The sequence below is a fragment of the Myxocyprinus asiaticus genome, chromosome 26 (assembly GCF_019703515.2).
Source record: "Myxocyprinus asiaticus isolate MX2 ecotype Aquarium Trade chromosome 26, UBuf_Myxa_2, whole genome shotgun sequence".
In the NCBI taxonomy this organism is placed as follows: domain Eukaryota; kingdom Metazoa; phylum Chordata; class Actinopteri; order Cypriniformes; family Catostomidae; genus Myxocyprinus; species Myxocyprinus asiaticus.
The window spans coordinates 3,277,895-3,298,453 of record NC_059369.1 but is presented as its reverse complement, the minus strand read 5'-3'; the positions used below and the strand labels follow the sequence as shown (position 1 = coordinate 3,298,453).

Here is a 20,559-nt window from a genome sequence, read left to right as displayed (position 1 = left end):
GAATTGGACTAATCAGACAAAGTTGTTCACACCACAGACACAGTCTGCACTGTGTCTGAGAGCTGTGTTTATATTAAACTGGTGAAGCTTGTGTGTGTGTGTGTGTGTGTGTGTTTACAATCTGGGTTTCAGTTTTATTTTATTTATGAGTTGTGAACTTGCATATAGACTTAAATGCCTCCAAACAATAACCAAAATATCATTAAACTAGTCCATATGACTTGCGCACTATTTTCCAAGTCTTCTGAAGTCATACTGTAGCTCAGACAATGAGCTGATCAGTGCCTTTCATGTAGATTACGAAACAACTAACGGTTTGTCTCTTGTTGATCTCTGTCGTTTAGCAGGATCTTCCATCAGCAGCGAGTCGTCTCCCGTCTCGTCTCCTGCCACTAATCACAGCTCCCCCGTAAGTACTCCCAAGCGGGGCCCCATGGGTCCAGTTATCATGCCTCCTGGGAGCCACAGTGTCCACAGCACCCCACCTGTGGTCACCATCGCCCCCACTAAAACGGTCAATGGCCTTTGGAGGAGCGAAAGCCGACCAGTCCGAGAGGTAAAATCTGCTGTATTAAAATAGCTGATATACACACAGTTGTGATCACACATCAATTGAATCTATATTAAAGCACCAAATATACATATCTACAATGTCACCCACAGTCAGACTAATGAACTATATTACATTGTGGAGGGATTGGTTATTCTGATTATTATTATTAATACATAGAATTATTTATTGAACATGTATAATTCAATATACAGTTTGTCTTTCATCATCTGGCTGTTGATGCAAACTGACATTCCTCTGTGTATTGATTTTCATTAGCACATTTACCTGCCGTGTGCAGTGCTGAATTATATTGTACTTTCCCTCTTTTACCAAATCTCACAGTTACAATTGAGTCCACTGAGGGGCACTGTGGATGTGTGTCGTCAAGTTGTGGGATGAGAGAAGCAATTGTGATGGCGTCTTTGGCCAAGTGTGAAGTCAAGTGAGGCAGTACTTGTAATAATTTGGTTCTTATTGAATTCTACTCTATTGGTTTTCGGTTCTTGTTAGAGTAGGGATGGGACGATATATCGAATTTCAATATATCGTGAACCAAAACAATGATGATCCATATAGTGGCATAACTCAATATTTCGAAATTTGCAACATTGTTTTCTGAAATGAAATGACCCGTCAAACATCATAATCTCTCTATCGCTTGATTTTACCACTACTGCACTTTTATCTACACTGTTTACAGAGTTCACATAAGGTCCTTGAAGTGTTTAATGTGCCTGAATTTAGCTTTTAGAAATATAAGTATTGGAATACATGGAAAATCACCTTGTTCTGTTGAAATGTGCTTGAGATTCAAACGGACAATTTATTCCGTGTAATGTGCTCATCAAAAATGAAATCCCGCACTCCACTTTCATTGAATAATGTGTCTTTTAATATCCTTTCTGTTCTTTACAGTCAGATAAAAAGTCAAAAGAAATATACATTTTAATCACAAATAACATGGATGCACTAAAAAACCAAGACTTCTCTCTCGTTAATGAAGGAACAGAAACACCTGTGCGAGTCTGTGACGTGTGTTAAACTCTTAAAGTGACAGTACCATTATAGCACTTGTTATAAAAGTGAATGTAAACTCAATGTTATTACTTGTAAATTGTACACATTATTCAAACATTGACAGCTCATTTTTATTTATGCAATCTCAAGAAATAATATTAATTAATAGAAAGTAGTTTTATTTATTTTTTTAAGTTAAAATGTAATTATAATAATCAAAACAAACTAATTATTAAAAAAAATAAATAGACACTTTCACATACTTTTTCAGAACAGGTTCTGTGATCAGCATAAATGTAGCCCACTATTTTTGAAAGCTTATTTGTTTGTGATCTTTTCTTGTAGTGAAAGGTACATGAGAAACTTTGAAGATTTATATTGTGTATTAAATAACTTTATTTTGATGAGAATTTATAATGTGCATTTCACGCAAACATTTTTCAAAAATAAACAACATTTTCTGCCATACATTGTCATTTAAGTGTTATCATATCCAATTGAGGTAATATCAAATCGTGAACCTCATATCATATATTGAACCGAATCATGAGATAACCATATTGTCCCATCCCTCAGAGTCATGCAAACCAACGGACAAGGATCTGCTTTCATGCCAAGCGGTACAAGAAACTCGAAAGCTAATCGGACCAGTATGTATGTTAAATCTCTGTACATGGGCGGAGTGCATTTCATAAAAATCCAAATTTAAACATTTGTTTTCTGAAGAATAACATGAAATGATAAAAATGGTTTCTATGAAAGCGCTGAGTGAGTGCAGTTGTTTTTGCTATTATTTATCTTTTTTTTTATTTTTTTTATTAACACATATTGTTCGTTATTTCAAAAAGGAAAGCATAGTTTGTTGAAGTTAGCTTTTTCTGAAACTTTTCTGTGTAACCTTTGTAAATAAAACAAAATATACTGTAAATTTTACGTACGTGTCATACTTATTTTTTTAACTTTTTATTTTACGAGTAACCGATTACTCGTTTTTTGTAGGTTACAGTATTCCACTACAAAATTACTCTAAATTGCCCATCACTAACTGTGGTAAAATCAGTGTAACACGTGGCATATAATTGCACATTTCATTATTGAGTTTTGCTCACACACACACACACACACACACACAAACACTGTTGGATTTTATGTGTGGCTTGGTGATCACAGTGTGTCAGAATGCGTGTGACATATGTTCGGGTGACACAGCCGGCTGCGTGACCAGCCCCCACCACACACATGCAGTGTTTCACAAAGCAGCACAACGGCACTAAACATCTGTGTCTGCACCCTTCTTTACAAGCCTGCAGTCAAGTGCAGCTCTTGCTAGTGTGTGTGTGTGTGTGTGTGTGTGTGTGTGTGTGTGTGTGTTTGTGTGCCAGCTTAAAAAGGATTATGGTCATGCTGTAATCCTGTTTATCTGCTGCTACTGGCCACCGATACGTTCAACCTTATATTAATATTCCAAGTAATTTTTCATTTTAATTCAGCTTCTTTATTCTATCACAAGCTGCCTTTGTAGCAGTCAGATATTTAAATGTATAAAGAATAAAATTGGGTGAGAGAGAGAGACCTTCACCCTGAACTACACCGGCCTGTTATGCCCCAGAATTCCTCAGTGTGTTCAGAGAGCTAATGAGCCCATCAGTCTGTTGTTCCTGTGAAGGTCAGAGGTAGAGGTTGTGTTCCCTTCCTCTGACATCACTGTTGATGACTGCTCTCTGAAAAAACTGAGGGATTCTGGGATGGGGTGCAACAAGCCGGTGTAGTTCAAGGTGCCATAGGGCCATAGCTACCCCCCCCCCACCCCAGAATGAACAAAGAATGCTCTGTCCGCTGCTTAACCCTCTTTATCACTGAGTGGGTGAGGGGAGGGGGAATCCCATAAATTTAGGCTCTGTAGATTTACCCCACTGCCATGACCCCTGACACTCTGATTACATAAGCACACAGTACAAATCTATTGTTTGTGATGTTCAATTGAAATTGATGGAGAAAGAGTCATGACTCACAAACACTGTCTCTCTGCTCACTGTTACGTGAATGTGATTTTTCTCAATAGGTGTCGCATAGTTGTATGAGTTGTAGTGAGATGTTATTGAATGTGTTAGTCATGGTGTGTGTGTATGTGTGTGTGTGTTGTGTTAGTCCAACCCCTGAGGAGGCGTCTCTCGTCCTGCCTGAGTGCCTATATGACAAAAGACACACAGACAGAGAGAGACAGAGAGGCCAGGCAGCAAGCGGCCCCGGGCTCCATCACAACAAACTCCTCTTTCATTTTTAATGTGCACTGGCCCCACTATACACCTGCCAGCACACACACACACACACACACACACAAGACATGGGCATTTTTGTGTAATTTTATATTTAAGAACTCTAAACCACAAAAAACGAGTAATCAGTTACTCGTAAATTAAAATGTATGTTAAAAGTAACACACATGTGAAATGTGTATTTTGTTTTATTCACAAATGTTACCAAGAACAGATTCAAAATCAGAGAACTTCAACAAACCATGCTTTTCTTTTGGGAAAAAAATGAAATGAACAGTATGCTGTAAAAAGGCTTTTAAATAACAGTAAAAACATTTGTACTCACACAGAACTTTCACAGAAATCAGTACTGACGGCATGAGGGTAATGCACATATAGAAACTCTGAATCTACATAAAGACTATCACATTTTATTCATTTCACATGTTATTATTCAGAAAAACAAGCGGTGAAAGTTGGTATTTTATAAAATGCGCTCTGCTGGTGTTCAGAGATTTAACACAAACACACACACACACTTTTTTTATTTTTTTTTACATATAAGCAGATTCTCATCAGTTGGTTTGCATGACTCTTACAAGAACCAAATACAAATAGAGCAGGATTTAATAAGAATCAGAATATATCAAGTACTGCAACACAATAACAGTCTTCTTCTCTCATCCAACATCTCAACAACACACATACACAGCGCCCCCCAGTGGACTCAGTTGTAACTACAAGATTTGCTAAAAGATTCAGAGGGAAAATGCAGTGTAATTCAGCACTGCTCACGGCAGGCAAATGCAGAGGAAAATTAATTTGCGTTATTCGAGTAGTGTTTTTAATACTCAAGTAGCTGGACTCAAGTACTTGTGTACATCTCTAAAACACAGACACACAAGTGGAGAGCTCTTTATGTAATGCACTCAATGACCAGCAGTAAAACCGTGATAACTGTAGGCATTTTACAGGATTTCTGTTGTAAAACCATGATTAATTGTATCAAAACCATGGTTTCGACCAAAATTACAGTCATTGTCTACAATGTTACTACCATGGTTTATTTTTGTAAAGGTTAAACAGATAGGTTGACAACATTTAATCATTCATTTTAACTGTTTAATTTATGTTAATAAAACATTTGGTTGCTCACAATATAGCCTGCCTTGAGTGCCTTATTGCTCAATCGAGTGCCCTGTTGTTTCCGAGTGAAGGAGAGATCACATGGAAGCTGATAATAGCATGCAGCGGCCCCAAAGATCTGTGTATCTGATTTATGGCGATGTTAACGGAGACCCGCAGAAATGTCCTCCAAACTCTGTTAATAGCGTTTTATGGATTTCAACCTTCTCCGTACACGGCAGTTAAATGTCATTAGCCATGGCACAAATAAAGACAAAGCGATGTGGCTAATAGCAAGGCTTCTGTCTTTTCCGACAGCCTGACCTCCGCTCGATAAATGGAGCAGTGTGGTGACAGCTAGACGCCGTCTCAGGTTCTCCTGTGATTTTGACTTCTTTTGACGTATTTGAGCCACTTTTCTGCCCAACTGCACATTGAACTCCTCCCTCTCCCCCTGTAAGAGCATTACAGAGGAAAACAGGGGTCACTTGGGTGCACGGTTTGAGGCTGCTTTGTTGCTAAGTGAAGCTTGTTACGTGACAAGAGGCGAGGGAGTGCAGGTCAACCAGACAGAGCGAGAGAGTCGAAGTCACAAGTCAAGTCATATGTATTTGTATCGCACTTTTCGCAACACACACAATTTCAAAGCAGCTTTACAGAAAATTGTGCTGTAACAGAAAATGAAGCTGTGATGTCTTAAAGTCTTCATTGTGCGGTTTGATAAAAAACATAATTCTACAATTACACCGTAAAAAGTTCTGGCGAAACAGCATGAATGTAATGCCACTATTAGTTGTCTACGTGTATTACAAGCCATGGTTTAAATGAGTAAACTGAGTAGATGTTGATGGCCAGTATTTAAAATAAAGGATTTGTATGAACTGTAAGATTAATGACTAACATCTTTGAAGTCCATCCACAACATAAGAGCTGTTTCGTATTTGATGCTGCTTTCAGCGATTGCCGAGGGGTTTGAAGCGCCCAAGCTAATGGGCCTGTGATGGTCTTTACGCTAGTGTGGATGACTCACAAAAACACAAGCAGCACACTAGAGCACAACAGTTGGGTTCTGGTAGTGTAAATTATATTCATTTTCTTCATAGAGAAATCGATTTTTAGTGATAACAAATAAACCTTATTAGAAAGACCTGTCATGAGCTCTGAGGTTAAGTGATGATATATGCTTCTGTAAGAGCCATAAGTCTGATTTAAGTTGATTTCAATTGTGTTAAATTGCCAGAGAAGTCACTGTTGCCGTGGCAGCAGGATTTGTGGCAAAAGAGCTCAGCAGTGTTCACCTGTGAAGTAATGCAAATGACGTAATTGAGTTGATCTCTTTACACTCTAAAATTATTTACAGTTTTATATGTTTGAATATTTTGCATTGAACTTCAAATATATATATATATATGGTTCTTTATACTTACAATCAATGGCTTATAGTCAGTTGTTTTATACTGGACCACTGGTTATGACTGCATTACATCATTCACAATGATTAACTATAAAAATAAATGGTAAAAAAAAAGAAAGAAAGAAAAGAAATTGCACGTTTTTTAGTTTATTTAATTTTATGTATTATATTTGATACATTAGGGTTTAAATGTCACTATCATCCTGAGGCCTGAAGCCCAGCAATTCATTTTTGTGTAGGACATTTGTTATTGAAGTTTTTCTACAGTGGTAAATCTTGAGGTATTATCAGAGGACTCCCTGGGCTTTTCAGAGATACCAAATGTTTGAGAGTTTGGCCATGATAACTTCCTCTCCTTGGTCTAGAAATATGGATTGAAGTGTTTCAGTTCAATTCAGCACATCAAATACAATATGAATAAAATATTTGTATTTATTTTTTTCAAACAATTTTTTTAGCATATGTATTTAATGCATCAAACATATTGACATTTAAAAAAAGTGAAGTTGTAAAACTTTTTTCGCTGGGTCTGAGAAACTTGGTAAGATGACATCATCATAGTTTGTAATGTAATGTAATGAGATCTTTATGATGACAGAGCAGGCTGCATATATGAAAATACACAGAAATGTTAGTTCACAATTTAAATGTACAGTATCTTATAAAAAGTATATGCCAGAATTTTCAAGGCTCTGTGATATTTTTTTTTTGAGACATATTGATTTCAACAGGCTTTTATAATAAAATAATATACAAAATTTTAACCAAGCACTAGTTTCTTATATTCAGCAAATACTTATTTTAAAATATAAGTAACAATATAATCATTACTTTTACTTTATTAAAATAAGCTTTTATTTATCCCAACATAAGAGTCACTTTTCGCGCAAGTCCGGCGCCATTAGATAGATAAGTTATAGTAAATCGTTTTTTTTTTTACTTTCAATTAAATGTTGAAATGTTGTGATTCATCTTGGAACTGATTGGTATGGTTTATGGCTTATTTATTTATTTATTATTTTGTGGTCAAATGTGACCTCAACCTGTTTTCATGAGATTCACCCTTACACAGTGTTTTGAGGGTGTTGAATAGATATTTTCATGGTTTGCCGGGCAGTGTGTGTTTGTGTGTGTGTTGTTAATTTTGTGTCAGACTCCCTCCAGTGTTTTTGAAAAACCTATTACAGCACACTTCCAACACAAACCGCTCCTCTCTAATTTCTTTAGACTGAGTCTGGTCCTCGTGGAGTTACCCGAGACCGATTAAGTTCAGAGGCACCTTCTACACAAGAGAAGGTGGGTCCCACGGTCACGGCCCACCTGATCGGAAACCCTTACGCATTTGGCCTGACGCCTGCATCTGTGATGCAGGACTCACGCTTTCAACCTCTAAAGTGAGTATGACTGACCTACCAAAACAAAAGTATTCAAGTCACCCTGGAAGTATTCTAGTATCAAAATCAATAACAATATCTTTAATACTGGCTGTTTTTATTAGAACAAATTCTCATTCACATTTTTTCTGTCAGTATGCCCCGTCAGATGTCACACAGCGTCCCCGCGGCCGGTGTTCCTGAGGAATATCTGAGAGGGTTTCGTCCTTACGCCATGGCAGAGGAGCTCCGTATGCCCTCATTACCGCTGGGACTGGATCCCGCCACCGCTGCGGCCGCTGCAGCCTATTACCACCCCGGATACCTGCCACACCCCTCCTTCTCACCGTACAGGTAAACCAAAGCATTTAAACGTCCATAGAGATTCGCAGAGACTCTGGTTGTACTGTTAGTTTAGTAATAGTAAGTTACATTTCTGTCATCATATTGGAAGAAATTTATGTGAACTATTCTTTTAAACATGCACACATGACAGTGGACATGATGTTTGTGTCTGTTTCTCTCAGAATGGATGATCCGTTCTGTCTGTCAGCGCTGAGGTCGCCCTTCTATCCACTGCCTGCAGGGGGCGCTCTCCCCCCTCTACACCCATCTGCTGTACACATGCACCTGCCGGGTGTGCGTTACCCTGGAGACCTGAGTCACCCCTCACTGTCCGGCCTACAGTCCGAGCGCCTGTCAGAGAGGTACGCAACAACACCATCATTGCATTTACTAAAAAGTACAGTGCACAATACAGTTGCATGTAAATACAGCAATTTCAGCAAAGTTTGAGCTGTTGTCTGTGTGTGTGGTGTGTCTCCACAGACTCCAGATGGAGGACGAGCTGCGGCAGAGAGAGCGCGAGCGAGAGAAAGAGCGAGAACGAGAGGCTGAGCGAGAAAAAGAGCGTGAGCGAGAAAGGGAGAGAGAGAAAGAACTGGAGCGTGAGAGAGAGAGAGAACGGGAGCGAGAGAGGGAGAGAGAGAGAGAGCGCGAGAGAGAGGTAGAGCGGCAGAAGGAGCGGGCGGCGCGAGAGAAGGCCATGGAAAGCCATTATCTGGCGGAGCTTCACGTACTCAGAGGCGCTGCAGACGACAGAGCCAAATCTGTTGATAGAATCACTCCTAACAGAGCTGGTATGAAAATGTATTGTCAGTCCGTCATGTTCCAAAGACAGAAATACATGTTATAACAGAGCAACACACTAGTATACATGGGTGTTTCTTCAACTTCGGGCACTTTCAGGTCCCAAGGGGTGTTTTTTATTCAATGGAACAGGTTTATATATTTTTTTAATTTATGGTGCTTTTCATATGCCTTACTGTATATGTAAAAATGTTCCTGTTTTAGCCTTGTCAAATTATGACATTTTAAAATGATGATAATCTAGTCAAGTCAACCTTTAAATATAAAGCACATTTAAAAACAACAGAAGTTGACCCAAAGTGTTGTAAACACTGTTTTAATATGTCATATGAGACCTGAAGCTTGTCTCTTTTCCACTTTCGCTCTGCTTTTCTACACTCTTGTCTCAGAGCGCAGGTGATGTCATTTAGCCAAGGCTGAGAGGCACTATTAACTCTCCTTGGCCTGAACGGAGCAACACTATCAAGAGTCATAGAACAAGATTTATTAAAAACTTCAACCAGGAGGTCAGTGTCAGCTCCATTAGTGTTATCATCTGTAGGGATGTCCCGATACCGTGCTCAAGTACTGGTACTCATACACATAAAAATGCTCCGATACTAAAAGCTGATACCATCTGATGTACAAATGTCATTACGTAAACATTCAGCCCACAAATTAAAATTACGTTATGTCCTAGTGAGATTATTTAACAGCAAAAGCTGCGATTTAAAGAGATAAATATGTACAGTAGTTTGTATGTAACTCAAATGTGAACACTTGTGAATGTGTGGAGACAGTGCTGTGCTGACGCCAGATGCTCATACCTTTTAAAGCTCCTCCAAGGCTCATACAGGGAAAACACCATCATAAGCATCACACGCTCTGTTTGTACAGATGACAGTAAACAAAGCGCAAATTCACATTGTAGCATGAGGCACATACAGAGTACTTGCTGTACTTATTTTATTAAATAGCAGCCTTTTGCAGTTTAATAATAACTTTGAGGCACATAGCGACCGGCTTTTCCGGAGTGGGAATCTGCCATTATAACGTCAGAGCTCCTTGGTCAAACAACACAGAAACACTTTAAAATAAAAGCTACGTCAAAATGAAAGGTAAATTTATAGGAAAAAATTATTACAGAAAAATCACTACTGTAAAGTTATGTAATATTCACTGTAATACTACTACTAATAATAATAATAATAATAAATCAGTAGTAATTGTATTATACTTAAAAAAATAATACAATATTATGTTGAAAATTAATTATTTTCATTTGATTAAAGTTTTAATGAATTCATTTATTTAAACACCATTTTGATGATAAAATTGAAATAAACTGTTGATATGGAGTTTATGAAAAAAAAAAAAAAGGTATCGGACTCTGTATCGGTTAGTACCAAAAATGATGTATCGGTACTCGTTTTCAAAAAAATGGTATTGGGACATCCCTAATCATCTGTAATGTGCGAGAAATAAAATTCTGAAAATAGATTAGCAGTAGATGAATAAATAACATGCGAGTAGAGTAAAGGCACCTTCTAAACAAAGAGTGAAATAAACATAAGCCATTTCCATATCTATTTATGTCAAAATGATTTATGTAAAAAAAAAAAAAAAATGAGGACTGTCACACAGTTGTGGCGTCATTTCCACCACACCAAACATTTTGGCCCCCTAATAAAGTTTTTTTTATTTTTTTTATTTTTTTATTTTTTTATAAACATTAGTGTACTTTTTAAACAAATCTACAAAAGTATCAGTGAATAGCTTGAAATGAAATATGAGACAAGTGATTTGAGAGAAGTTTACATGTAGCCAAATACATTTAAACTCAGTTTTTCACAATTCCTGACATTTTATCATAGAAAACATTCCCTGTCTTTGGTCAGTTAGGATCACTACTTTATTTTAAGAATGTGAAATGTCAGAATAATAGTAGAGAGAATGATTTATTTCAGCTTTTATGTCTTTCATCACATTCTCAGTGGGTCAGAAGTTTACATAAACTTTGTTACTATTTGGTAGCATTGCCTTTAAATTGTTTAATTTGGATCAAAACGTTTTGGGTAGCCTTTCACAAGCTTCTCACAATAAGTTGCTGGAATTTTGGCCCATTCCTCCAGACAGAACTGGTGTATCTGAGTCAGGTTTGTAGGCCTCCATGTTCACACATGCTTTTTTAGTTCTGCCCACAAATTTTCTAGCGGATTGAGGTCAGGGCTTTGTGATGGCCACTCCAATACCTTGACTTTGTTGTCCTTAAGCCACTGTGCCACAAATTTGGAGGTATACTTGGGGTTATTGTCCATTTGAAAGACCCATTTGCGACCGAGCTTTAACTTCCTGGCTGATGTCTTGAGATGTTGCTTCAATATGCAGTATCTACATATTTTCCTTCCTCATGATGCCATCTATTTTGTGAGGTGCACCAGTCCCTCCTGCAGCAAAGCACCCCCACAGCATGATGCTGTCACCCCCATGCTTCACGGTTGGAATGGTGTTCTTCGTCATGCAAGCCTCACCCTTTTTCCTCCAAACATAATGATGGTCATTATGGCCAAACAGTTCAATTTTTGTTTCATCAGACCAGAGATCTTTTTCCCCATGTGCACTTGCAAACTGTAGTCTGGCTTTTTTTTTTATAGAGGTCTTGGCTGATTTCTTTTGATTTTCCCATGATGTCAAGCAAAGAGGCACTGAGTTTGAAGGCAGGCCTTAAAATACATCCACAGGTACACCTCCAATTGACTCCAATTAGCCTATCAGAAGCTAATTGTCTAATTGCCTAAAAAGGCTTGTCATCATTTTCTGGAATTTTTCAAGATGCTTAAAGTCACAGTTAACTTAGTGTATGTAAGCTTCTGACCAACTGGAATTGTGATATAGTCAGTTAAAAGTGAAGAAATCAGTCTGTAAACAGTTGTTGGAAGAATTACTTTTGTCATTCACAAAGTAGATGTCCTAAACAACTTGCTAAAAGTATAGTTTGCTAATAAGAAATCTGTGGAGTGGTTAAAAAATGAGTTTTAATGGCTGCAACCTAAGTGTATGTAAACTTCTGACTTAAACTGTAAATATAATTTTGCTGCTATTTCCAATCAAGCTGTAATTTTGTCAAGTTATGCAAAAAGTATGAAACAAATAATTAATTGTGTGTATTTAGGATAAATTAAATGTTAACTATGAAATTTGCCTTAGCAAGACAAAGGAGTCATTTTATTTCAAAAATATCATTTTATTAAACACAATACAGAATTTGAGATGTGTTGGAAATGTTCATACACTTCTGTGATTCATGATACACTGTTTTAATGTGATTTTACTTTCTAGAAATTCAGTGCTTAAAGTGCCTGAAGTTGAAGAAACACCCACAAATGCTTATAGTTTCTGAAATTGCCCTTGCAAAAATGTGTTGCAGAAAAATATGTTGCAGAAAGCTGCAAACTTGGAGCAAAACACTTTGCAGAAGATGTTTGCCAGAAGTTTACAGCTCTTCATCTGCAGTGGTGACCGTACTGGCGTACTGTTCTCTGCCAAACCTTTGACATGTATCTGCCACCACTGGTAAACAGTCATGGCAAACCAGTGACAACAATGGACAATCCATCACTAATGCCAAACATTAGTGGCGTGATTATTCAAAAAAACTAAACCCAATTAAAGCAAAAAACGTTCAATTAACCACAAACTTTTTGAATGCAATATCTATCACAGCAGTAGCAGCCATGACCACAACAAGAATTGCTTGTTTTGTTTCTATTTTCAGCATGTCGACTTAGTGCCATTTTCAGGAGCTGGGTTTCCATTCACACATTTTTATGCAAATTTTGGAATATTGCAAAAAAAAAAAAAAGCTATATGGAATTACCAAGATGTAAATAAAATCTCCAAAATGTGAAAAAAAAAAAAAAAACGTATTTACTTGTGTGAGGTGGATACTTATTATTTTTATATATGTATATGTATATAAGAATACGTGCATAAACTAAAATATAAACACATTTACCAAATAAATTCCTAGATCATATAAGTCCCGTGACTTTGCCTCAACAAGTCATGTGACTGAATAATTCACATATGACTGGACTTAGCAGTGGACCAATATCATCACATAGCATCTGAAATGTTGCTCTGGTCATTCTGAAATGGCCAAAAGCCTGTCATCAGAATGATTGGCTACCATTTCCTCCAGATACAAGGCATCGGCTGCCAATCGCACATGAAGTTTCCCCAGAAGTGATGATTTGTTATTTTAAACACATGGGATGGAAACGCTTCTTTATTCGGTAATTGTTTTTGCAATATTCCGATTTTTCACAAAAATCAAATTCGTAATTTGAATGGAAATATGACTATTTTTTGTGCAGTTTTTAGCATTCCGTGAGAACAGGAAGATAAAAATTCTGGAAACTTCTATACTGGTTAGGTTATCTTACATGACAGACACATCTTTTTACTAAGCTAATCATTATTACTCTTTTGTTTCACCTCCTAGATAAATCCAAAGAGCCCCCCCTCTCCACCCCTAAACCCCTCCAGCCTGGTCTCCATCCCTCTCTAAACTCCACCCATCACCCTGTGCCCAGCCTCGTCTCTGCCCACAGCATGTATCTGGGCCCTGGAGGGGCGGGGCCTGCCGTTCTCACAGCTGCCACAATGATGCAGCGCAATAATGAAGAAGAGCGCTGGTTGGCCCGTCAACGAAAGCTACGGCAAGAAAAAGAGGACAGGCAGTACCAGGTGTCTGAGTTTCGTCAGCAGGTACTGGAGCAGCATCTGGACCTAGGCAGACAGGGTGAGATGACGGACCTGCAGATAGAGGGACACAGGTAAGACGTTTTCATACTAGAATTGTCGGTGCAGGCCGACTTTAGAGAAGAGGTCTGTTTCATGAGGAAGCCAGTTGATTTTTTTTTTTAATTATTATTATTTATGTACCTTTTTTTTTCAGTTCCTTGTAATTCTGGGATGTCTGTCACTTTTCCATGAATCAGTTCTTGTGGACAGCTAGTTTTAATTAATGAACAATTCAAATAATTTAATCAATTTAAAGTAATTCAGTGATTGCTTTACGTTATAAATTGTAGAGGTAGACCGATATATCAGTTTTTCGATTATCGGTGCCAATTGTTGCTTTTGGAACTATCCGTTTTCAGCTAAAATCTATGACAATAGTTTCTGATAGTTAGTTTTTTTCATAACTCGTGTTGCTCTCTGGTCAGTGCTGAAATATTCTACAGTCTGATCGGCTTGATTCTACAGAATAACAGCCCTTAGAGGTGAAATAAAAACAATCACATGGGGATTTGCTGTATCTAAATATTACATCATTGACAATATTCACCCATATTTTTATCCTTCAGTGAACATTTTGTTTTTATTAGATAATCAAGTGTTCTAAATTAAAGTGAGGTCATGCAAAAATTGTGTGATTATATGGAAGCGTGCCCATATCAGCACATACATGGTGTCTCAAACATAAAATCTTGTAAATAGTAATAAAAAATCTAATCTGGTGATTAGAATCTAGCGAGAACAAACAGACCCAAGAGCAGAGGAAAAGTTAAACGATTTTATTAACAAATAAGAGCAGTCACTGGGCTGTGGAATGTCGAAGATCCCGGCACCGGCTGCAACAGCGGGAAGCGTGCGCGCCATGGCCGCGCAAGGGGCAATCCATGAAGAGTGTTTTCGTAGAATGAGTGTGTGCTTTGTGGAAGTCAGGAACAGACTCGTAGAATCCTCCGTTGAAGCTTAGTGAGGTGCAGAAAAACACCCAGCTGAGATGGGCGATCTTACTCCCGACAGAGACGAGGTATCCTCCGTGGAAGACCAGCTGACACGCAGCAAAACTGGAAGGCAACCACACACCCGACACACGGGCAACCAACAGATACACGAGACAGGACCAACTAGACAGAGAGAGTGAAGTTAGAACTCAACATCAAACAATATATCATAATATATCTAGCAAAGATACTTAGAACACAATGGGCTAAAGAAGGGAGTGAATTAGGGGAGAACAGGTGTTTCTCGGCATGCTAATCAGTGGCATGATCAGCGTTCCCCCGGGAACAATCAGTGTTCCCATGGAAACACCTCCTGGCATCCTCGGCAGAATTAACTTGCCAGAGGTGAAACTGATCTATGAGGGTGCGGTCCAGGATGTCTCGAGCCTGGACCCAACATCTATCCTCAGTTCCATAACCCTCCCAGTCAACCAGGTATGGGAACCCTCTGCCTGATGTCAATCAGTCTCCTGACCTTGTACGCCAGAGAGCCATCAACAAGATGTGGAGGAGGTGGGACGGGTGTGGCGGGGAGTAATTCAGAACGTAAAACAAGTTTGATTTTGGAGACGTGGAAAACGGGGTGAATACACTTAAGGTAAGGAGGTAGTTTGAGATGGACTGCCACCGGACTAATGATCTTGGCGTTGGGAAACATTCCGATAAACTTGGGACCTAGCTTACGTGAGGGGAGTCAGAGCGGCATGTCCATATGTAACGCTCCTTATCCAACGGCACTCAAATCAGCAGGCGGACACAAGGAACTGCGTTTCATGCGTTGTGTTTATTTCTGTAACACAAGGAGAAAAATATTTCCTCTGGCGACACAGTGGGCATTTAGACATTTACATATGTATCTAAAAGGACAAAGAGAAATAAGAGATTCACCCGCATTTGAAAAAGATGTTGTCAGCCATGCTACGCACATGACGAGCAAATTACGTCTAAACTTCATAAAGTTGGTCAATCGACTAACATCACTTAACATCACTGAACTTTCAATGTAACATTATTTGTGAGATAAACATGTATTATTTTACAAAAATAATCTCATTTTACCAGAGCACATTTTTACCTACCCCCTCTCAGCATGAGATACCTGTACACTTCTCTGCCGAGGGAAGGGGAGTGATTACACAGGTAAAAGGCGAACAACCCACTAATTACTTAATGTCGCCACCAGAGGTCCCCCCAACAATAATTAACTGAACAAAAACACAGCAATTTTGGTGAAAGTCATAATAACCTTTACAGTAACATTTTTGACCCCATTACACTTAGAGGACAGCCAAATCTTCACACTGCATGCTGCGAACGAAACACAAAAAGACGCGTTTATACAAAGAATCCCTAATAGTCACTTAACATCCCCATTAGTTGTGTAATAAATTGTGATTAGAATTTGAAGTGCTATTAATACAGTAGGCTACAAATCTGAAAATGGCAATATATGCTGAACACTTGTATGCTGAATGTAAATGTTCATAAATGTTTTTACCGAATTGACATAAAAATGTCAATAATATAGATATATGCAATATACAGAATGACAAAAATGACAATTTTCATATATGTAACATGTTTTTTTAAACACTTGTGGAATTTAAATGAGTACATAAATGCTCAAATATATGAACCCTAATTGTATTTGTTCGTATATGGCCATATACCAGATTTAAATATCAGACAATGTAATAATGGCAACAGGCCTAATTATTGAATCCTCATTTGTGTTTTTAGTTTACAGATTTATTTTAACCTTAAATAAGTTCTCTTGCATTCTCTGAGGCAGAAAATTTGAATACAGAAATAATTAATTCCAATACCCACAGGTTTCACCTAAATGTATGGTATTTTTGTGTGCATTTTTTTATTATTATTTTATTTTATTTTTTTGGTTGCTAACTGCATATTCAGTTATTATGCACTAAAATATTTAGATGTAATTGCATTTACAATGTAAATAACACAATTACAGAGGTATATAATGATGATTTTTGAGTTTTCACTGCAAAACAACCCCAAAAAATACAGCAAATTGCATTGTGTGATCAATAGTTGTTTGTTGGTAACCAGTTGGTAATTTTTGCTTTTAATAATTATTCTATGGGTGAACATGCAGTATTCTGACCTAATTTATGTCCTCATTTGCCCAACATTAATTTAGAGGCTATTTAAACAGTTGTGTGTATGAATAATGAATGCAGATTCAAAGTTAATGTACTTTGAACATAGAATAAAAATGCAACAACAGAATTGCAATGAAATTACAAGCCTAAATGACTTCTGTGCTCATATTAAAATCTACTTAGACTATCTTAACACCTAATGCCATGAATTACATTTGTTAATTTAATTTAAAGCTGGTTTATGGATAAATAAAAATGGTAAATGACTGCATTACAATATAATCTTTAGATATTATATATTATATTATATTAAATTATAGCAAAAATGTAAAATGAATAGATAGATAGATAGATAGATTCTCTGAATTCTCTGAAATACTCTTCCTAGGTGATTCATGAGACTGTCAGCACATTTAGATAATATTATACCAAGACATCAGAGATACTAAATTGCTGTTGCCTAAATTCATGGCAAAAATGGGAAACAGGAAGTGTCTTATATATTCTGCTTGCATTGTGTGATTTAGATCAAAATTGAGTTATTGGGGGCTTATCACATGGATATTGCTATTGTGGGTCACGGTCATAGGGCCAGCAAATGGCAGCTGGAAGTGTGGCACTTACAACAGACTTTGAAATAGTCCTCTTACATTTACCCAAATCACTTAAAAATTGTTTAGACACTGCTGATGGAAAATTTTGAAGGGATGCTTGATAGCTTTAATAGTGTTGTCATGGCAATGGATTAAATTACATTAAGTTGTATTCAAACTGGAATGGTGGCATATATCTATTACACATTGTATGATTAGGGTCAAAGTTTACATTAATGTTGAGTTGTTGCATCCATCATGCATTGTTTTCTGAAAGCCACCGAGTGGAAATGGACCCATGGTGCTTGGGCCCATCATCGCTGTGTTTTCTGTGGGAGAGAGCAACTCCCTTTGGCTTGGACTTTGTGCTTTGTAACTTTGCAGACATTTTACATGCACAAACAGCTATATTACACACTAAAGGAAAGGTAAAATCCCAAAAAGCATAATAGGGTCTCTTTAAAGCACAAGCAAAAAGTACTATAAAAAAATTAAAGCGTGAAAAAGAAGCACATCGATTCTGTGCTCAACATTCACACAATAAAAATATTTTAAAAAGTCTGTTTTGATAAATAGTCATGGATGTCAAATAATAATAATAAAAAAAGGGTTTGTAACACGTTTCTAAGTTCTGGGCAATGGAGAAGTCAGGAGACAGCAAACAGTCAAAGGTGAGTATTTTATTACTCTCTCTCTCAGGGTCTTAACAAAACTTAAACAAAAAGGGCTCTTGGTGGCCAAACACACAAACAGGTTGACAGTATAGCATGTAGCTTCAGGAACAGGCTCTGGTCTCTCGCTCCCACTTTGATGCTCTGGCATGCCTTTTCAGGTCTCCCTCTGCCATCACTATAATGAGAGACAGGTGTTAGAGATAATTATGTCTCTCTCTCCCACAGACCGACACATGACCACGCCCCCCATGCCACATGGTTATAGTCTGTATCAGCGGTCACCAATTAGTGGACCGCGATCAGGGTCCAGACCTCGGCTGGACTCCATTCGGACCGAGAGATATCATGACATCGTCTGACCCATCTCTCTGTTTCTGCACTTCAAGTGATCAGCCCGACAAAACAACGGAGCTGTGTATAGCGCAAGCGCTTGGGCATAGATAGCACTGATCTTTCAGCGCTGTATCCTCGAATATTTTTCTCTCTTACAGAACACGCTTCATTTATACCCTTTCGCGGTCCGTGCATTGCTAGACGTGGCGCCACGCGCAGATTTGCATCCGTGGTTATTTTAACTACAGTAGGCAGTAGCAGAAAAATTCAGTGAGCAGCAATATAGATACTAGCATCTTTTGCTAAAGCACACTGCAGTAAACAAGAATGAAGCAAAGTGAACTTCATGTGTCTGAAATGAATCTGACCGTTCAGCTAAACCAGGTTGTGACAGGACAATGTGCTTCCAGAGCGCCTTTAAACAATTACGTTTTTTACCCCTAAAATTGCCTTTATTATGATCAGCATGTTTAAAGTCTTTCACAAACTGATTATTTTTGTGAAAATTAATCAAAGATGTCATCGTCTCTGGTATAGATGGCAAGGAAAAACAACCAGAAATGTGATATTACTAGTAATATAGTGAAGTTCTCAGGAGAATGTTTCCATTATTTGATTTTTATATTCCATTTATAGGCCTATTTAACTTTAGCTAACAGTATTTTAAGCTTTACTGTTGTGATGTACATTGTTTGTTGTTGGTACACTTTATGGAAAATATAAAAACGGTCCATTCGGACTTGAACATTTTTCCACATTTTCTCTCGGGGGGGGGGGGGTACCCCTGAACCTCCATAATGTATCTTTCTTTAGTCACTAGGCCTGCTATGCCCCTTAGGTATCTAAAAATATTCTAACACAAGTACTGGACTGCTGTCATTCAGCTTCAAAACAAACAGTTGATTTTACCTTTTAATATTCATATCAAAGTGCACTCGGTTGATGAACTTATTCAAATATTTTAATCTTTTGTTAGAGTATTCCCCAAACCCCACTACTTTGGCTTTGTCTCTGGGGCCCCAGTGTCATAATCCGTGCCTGATTTTGAAGAGACTGTTTTGACTTTATGATTTTTGTTTTCTTTTACAAAGTACTATTGCTGCCAACTTGTAAATTTATAATAACTATTTAATAAAATTGATTAAGCATTCCTTATGTCATTTCATAGCTACAGTATACTGACTACTGACACCATGTAAGTTATTGTCTGGACCTTTGCTGGGAAGGAAATGTAGACCGGACCTCTTGGAACTTTAATTGAATACCCCTGGTTGATATCAAATAAAGTTCATATTTATTGCACCAATAGATGAAATATTGTGTGCATGCAAAAAGATTCTAAATATAAGTAGAGCAGGGTCATAGAATGACAAACAGTCTTTTAGTAGAATGTTTAGGTGGTTACACACGGGATGTAGTATTCGGAGGCACCTCTGCTAGTCATTCTCGTTCACGAGAACTATTCTGTTCTCAGAATAGAATCTATTGCATTGTCATGCAGGACTGTTTGCGGAACACACTGCAAGAGTTAAAATGTTTTATATTTCCGCGCATGTCATTGGCTAAGTTTTGTTCATGGTTAAATTGTTTTATGGAGAAATAATGGGTATACAAAGCAACATAACACACTCAGTTTATTTCCCATTTATTTATCAACAAATGTGTTTCTTGTCTTCTCAAGTTTATTATTTGTTTTAGATCTGCATACGAAAAGGTTAATTAGTGTTTGACAAAGAAGCACTTGGTGCAGATGTAACCTGACACCAGTACTCACTCACACAGCAAAGCTTAATATACAGATCCTATCCGATCTGATCATATCATTTTTTTTTGTCTCGCCTGATTTCACTTATTTGACTGTGTTTACAGACTTTTTACAGAGTGTGTGTTCCCGCACTGATAAAAAAAAAAAAAAAAAAAAAAATGCAAAGTGTTTTATCTATTTACTATAAACTGCCCTGTAATAATTAACTTTAATTTATTGCTGCTTGTTATTTTCATTCATGCAGATCAAACTATCATAAATATCATAATAAAATGAATTAAAAATAAACAAATAATTCCACCTTCCTACTAGGAAAAGTGCAATGGCACACCACATGATGTTAGACTTCCAACTTGAAAATTCCTACATAATACTGCTCTCCACTTTTGCCAAGACGCAGAG

General features: G+C 37.6%; 1 protein-coding gene across 2 annotated transcripts in view; it reads left to right on the top strand.

Annotated features, from left to right (window-relative positions):
* LOC127417330 (genetic suppressor element 1-like) overlaps window positions 1-20,559 on the top strand; it is a 380,629-nt gene that overhangs the window by 340,996 nt on the left and 19,074 nt on the right. The window contains exons 4-9 of one of the 2 annotated variants that reach the window (XM_051657284.1): window positions 348-556; window positions 7,592-7,758; window positions 7,894-8,091; window positions 8,265-8,444; window positions 8,566-8,876; window positions 13,370-13,703. In XM_051657284.1, the coding sequence (XP_051513244.1) occupies window positions 348-556; window positions 7,592-7,758; window positions 7,894-8,091; window positions 8,265-8,444; window positions 8,566-8,876; window positions 13,370-13,703 (1,399 nt within the window). Of the gene's footprint in view, window positions 1-344; window positions 557-7,591; window positions 7,759-7,893; window positions 8,092-8,264; window positions 8,445-8,565; window positions 8,877-13,369; window positions 13,704-20,559 lie in introns of both variants that reach the window. The other variant, XM_051657283.1, reaches the window with a different exon arrangement.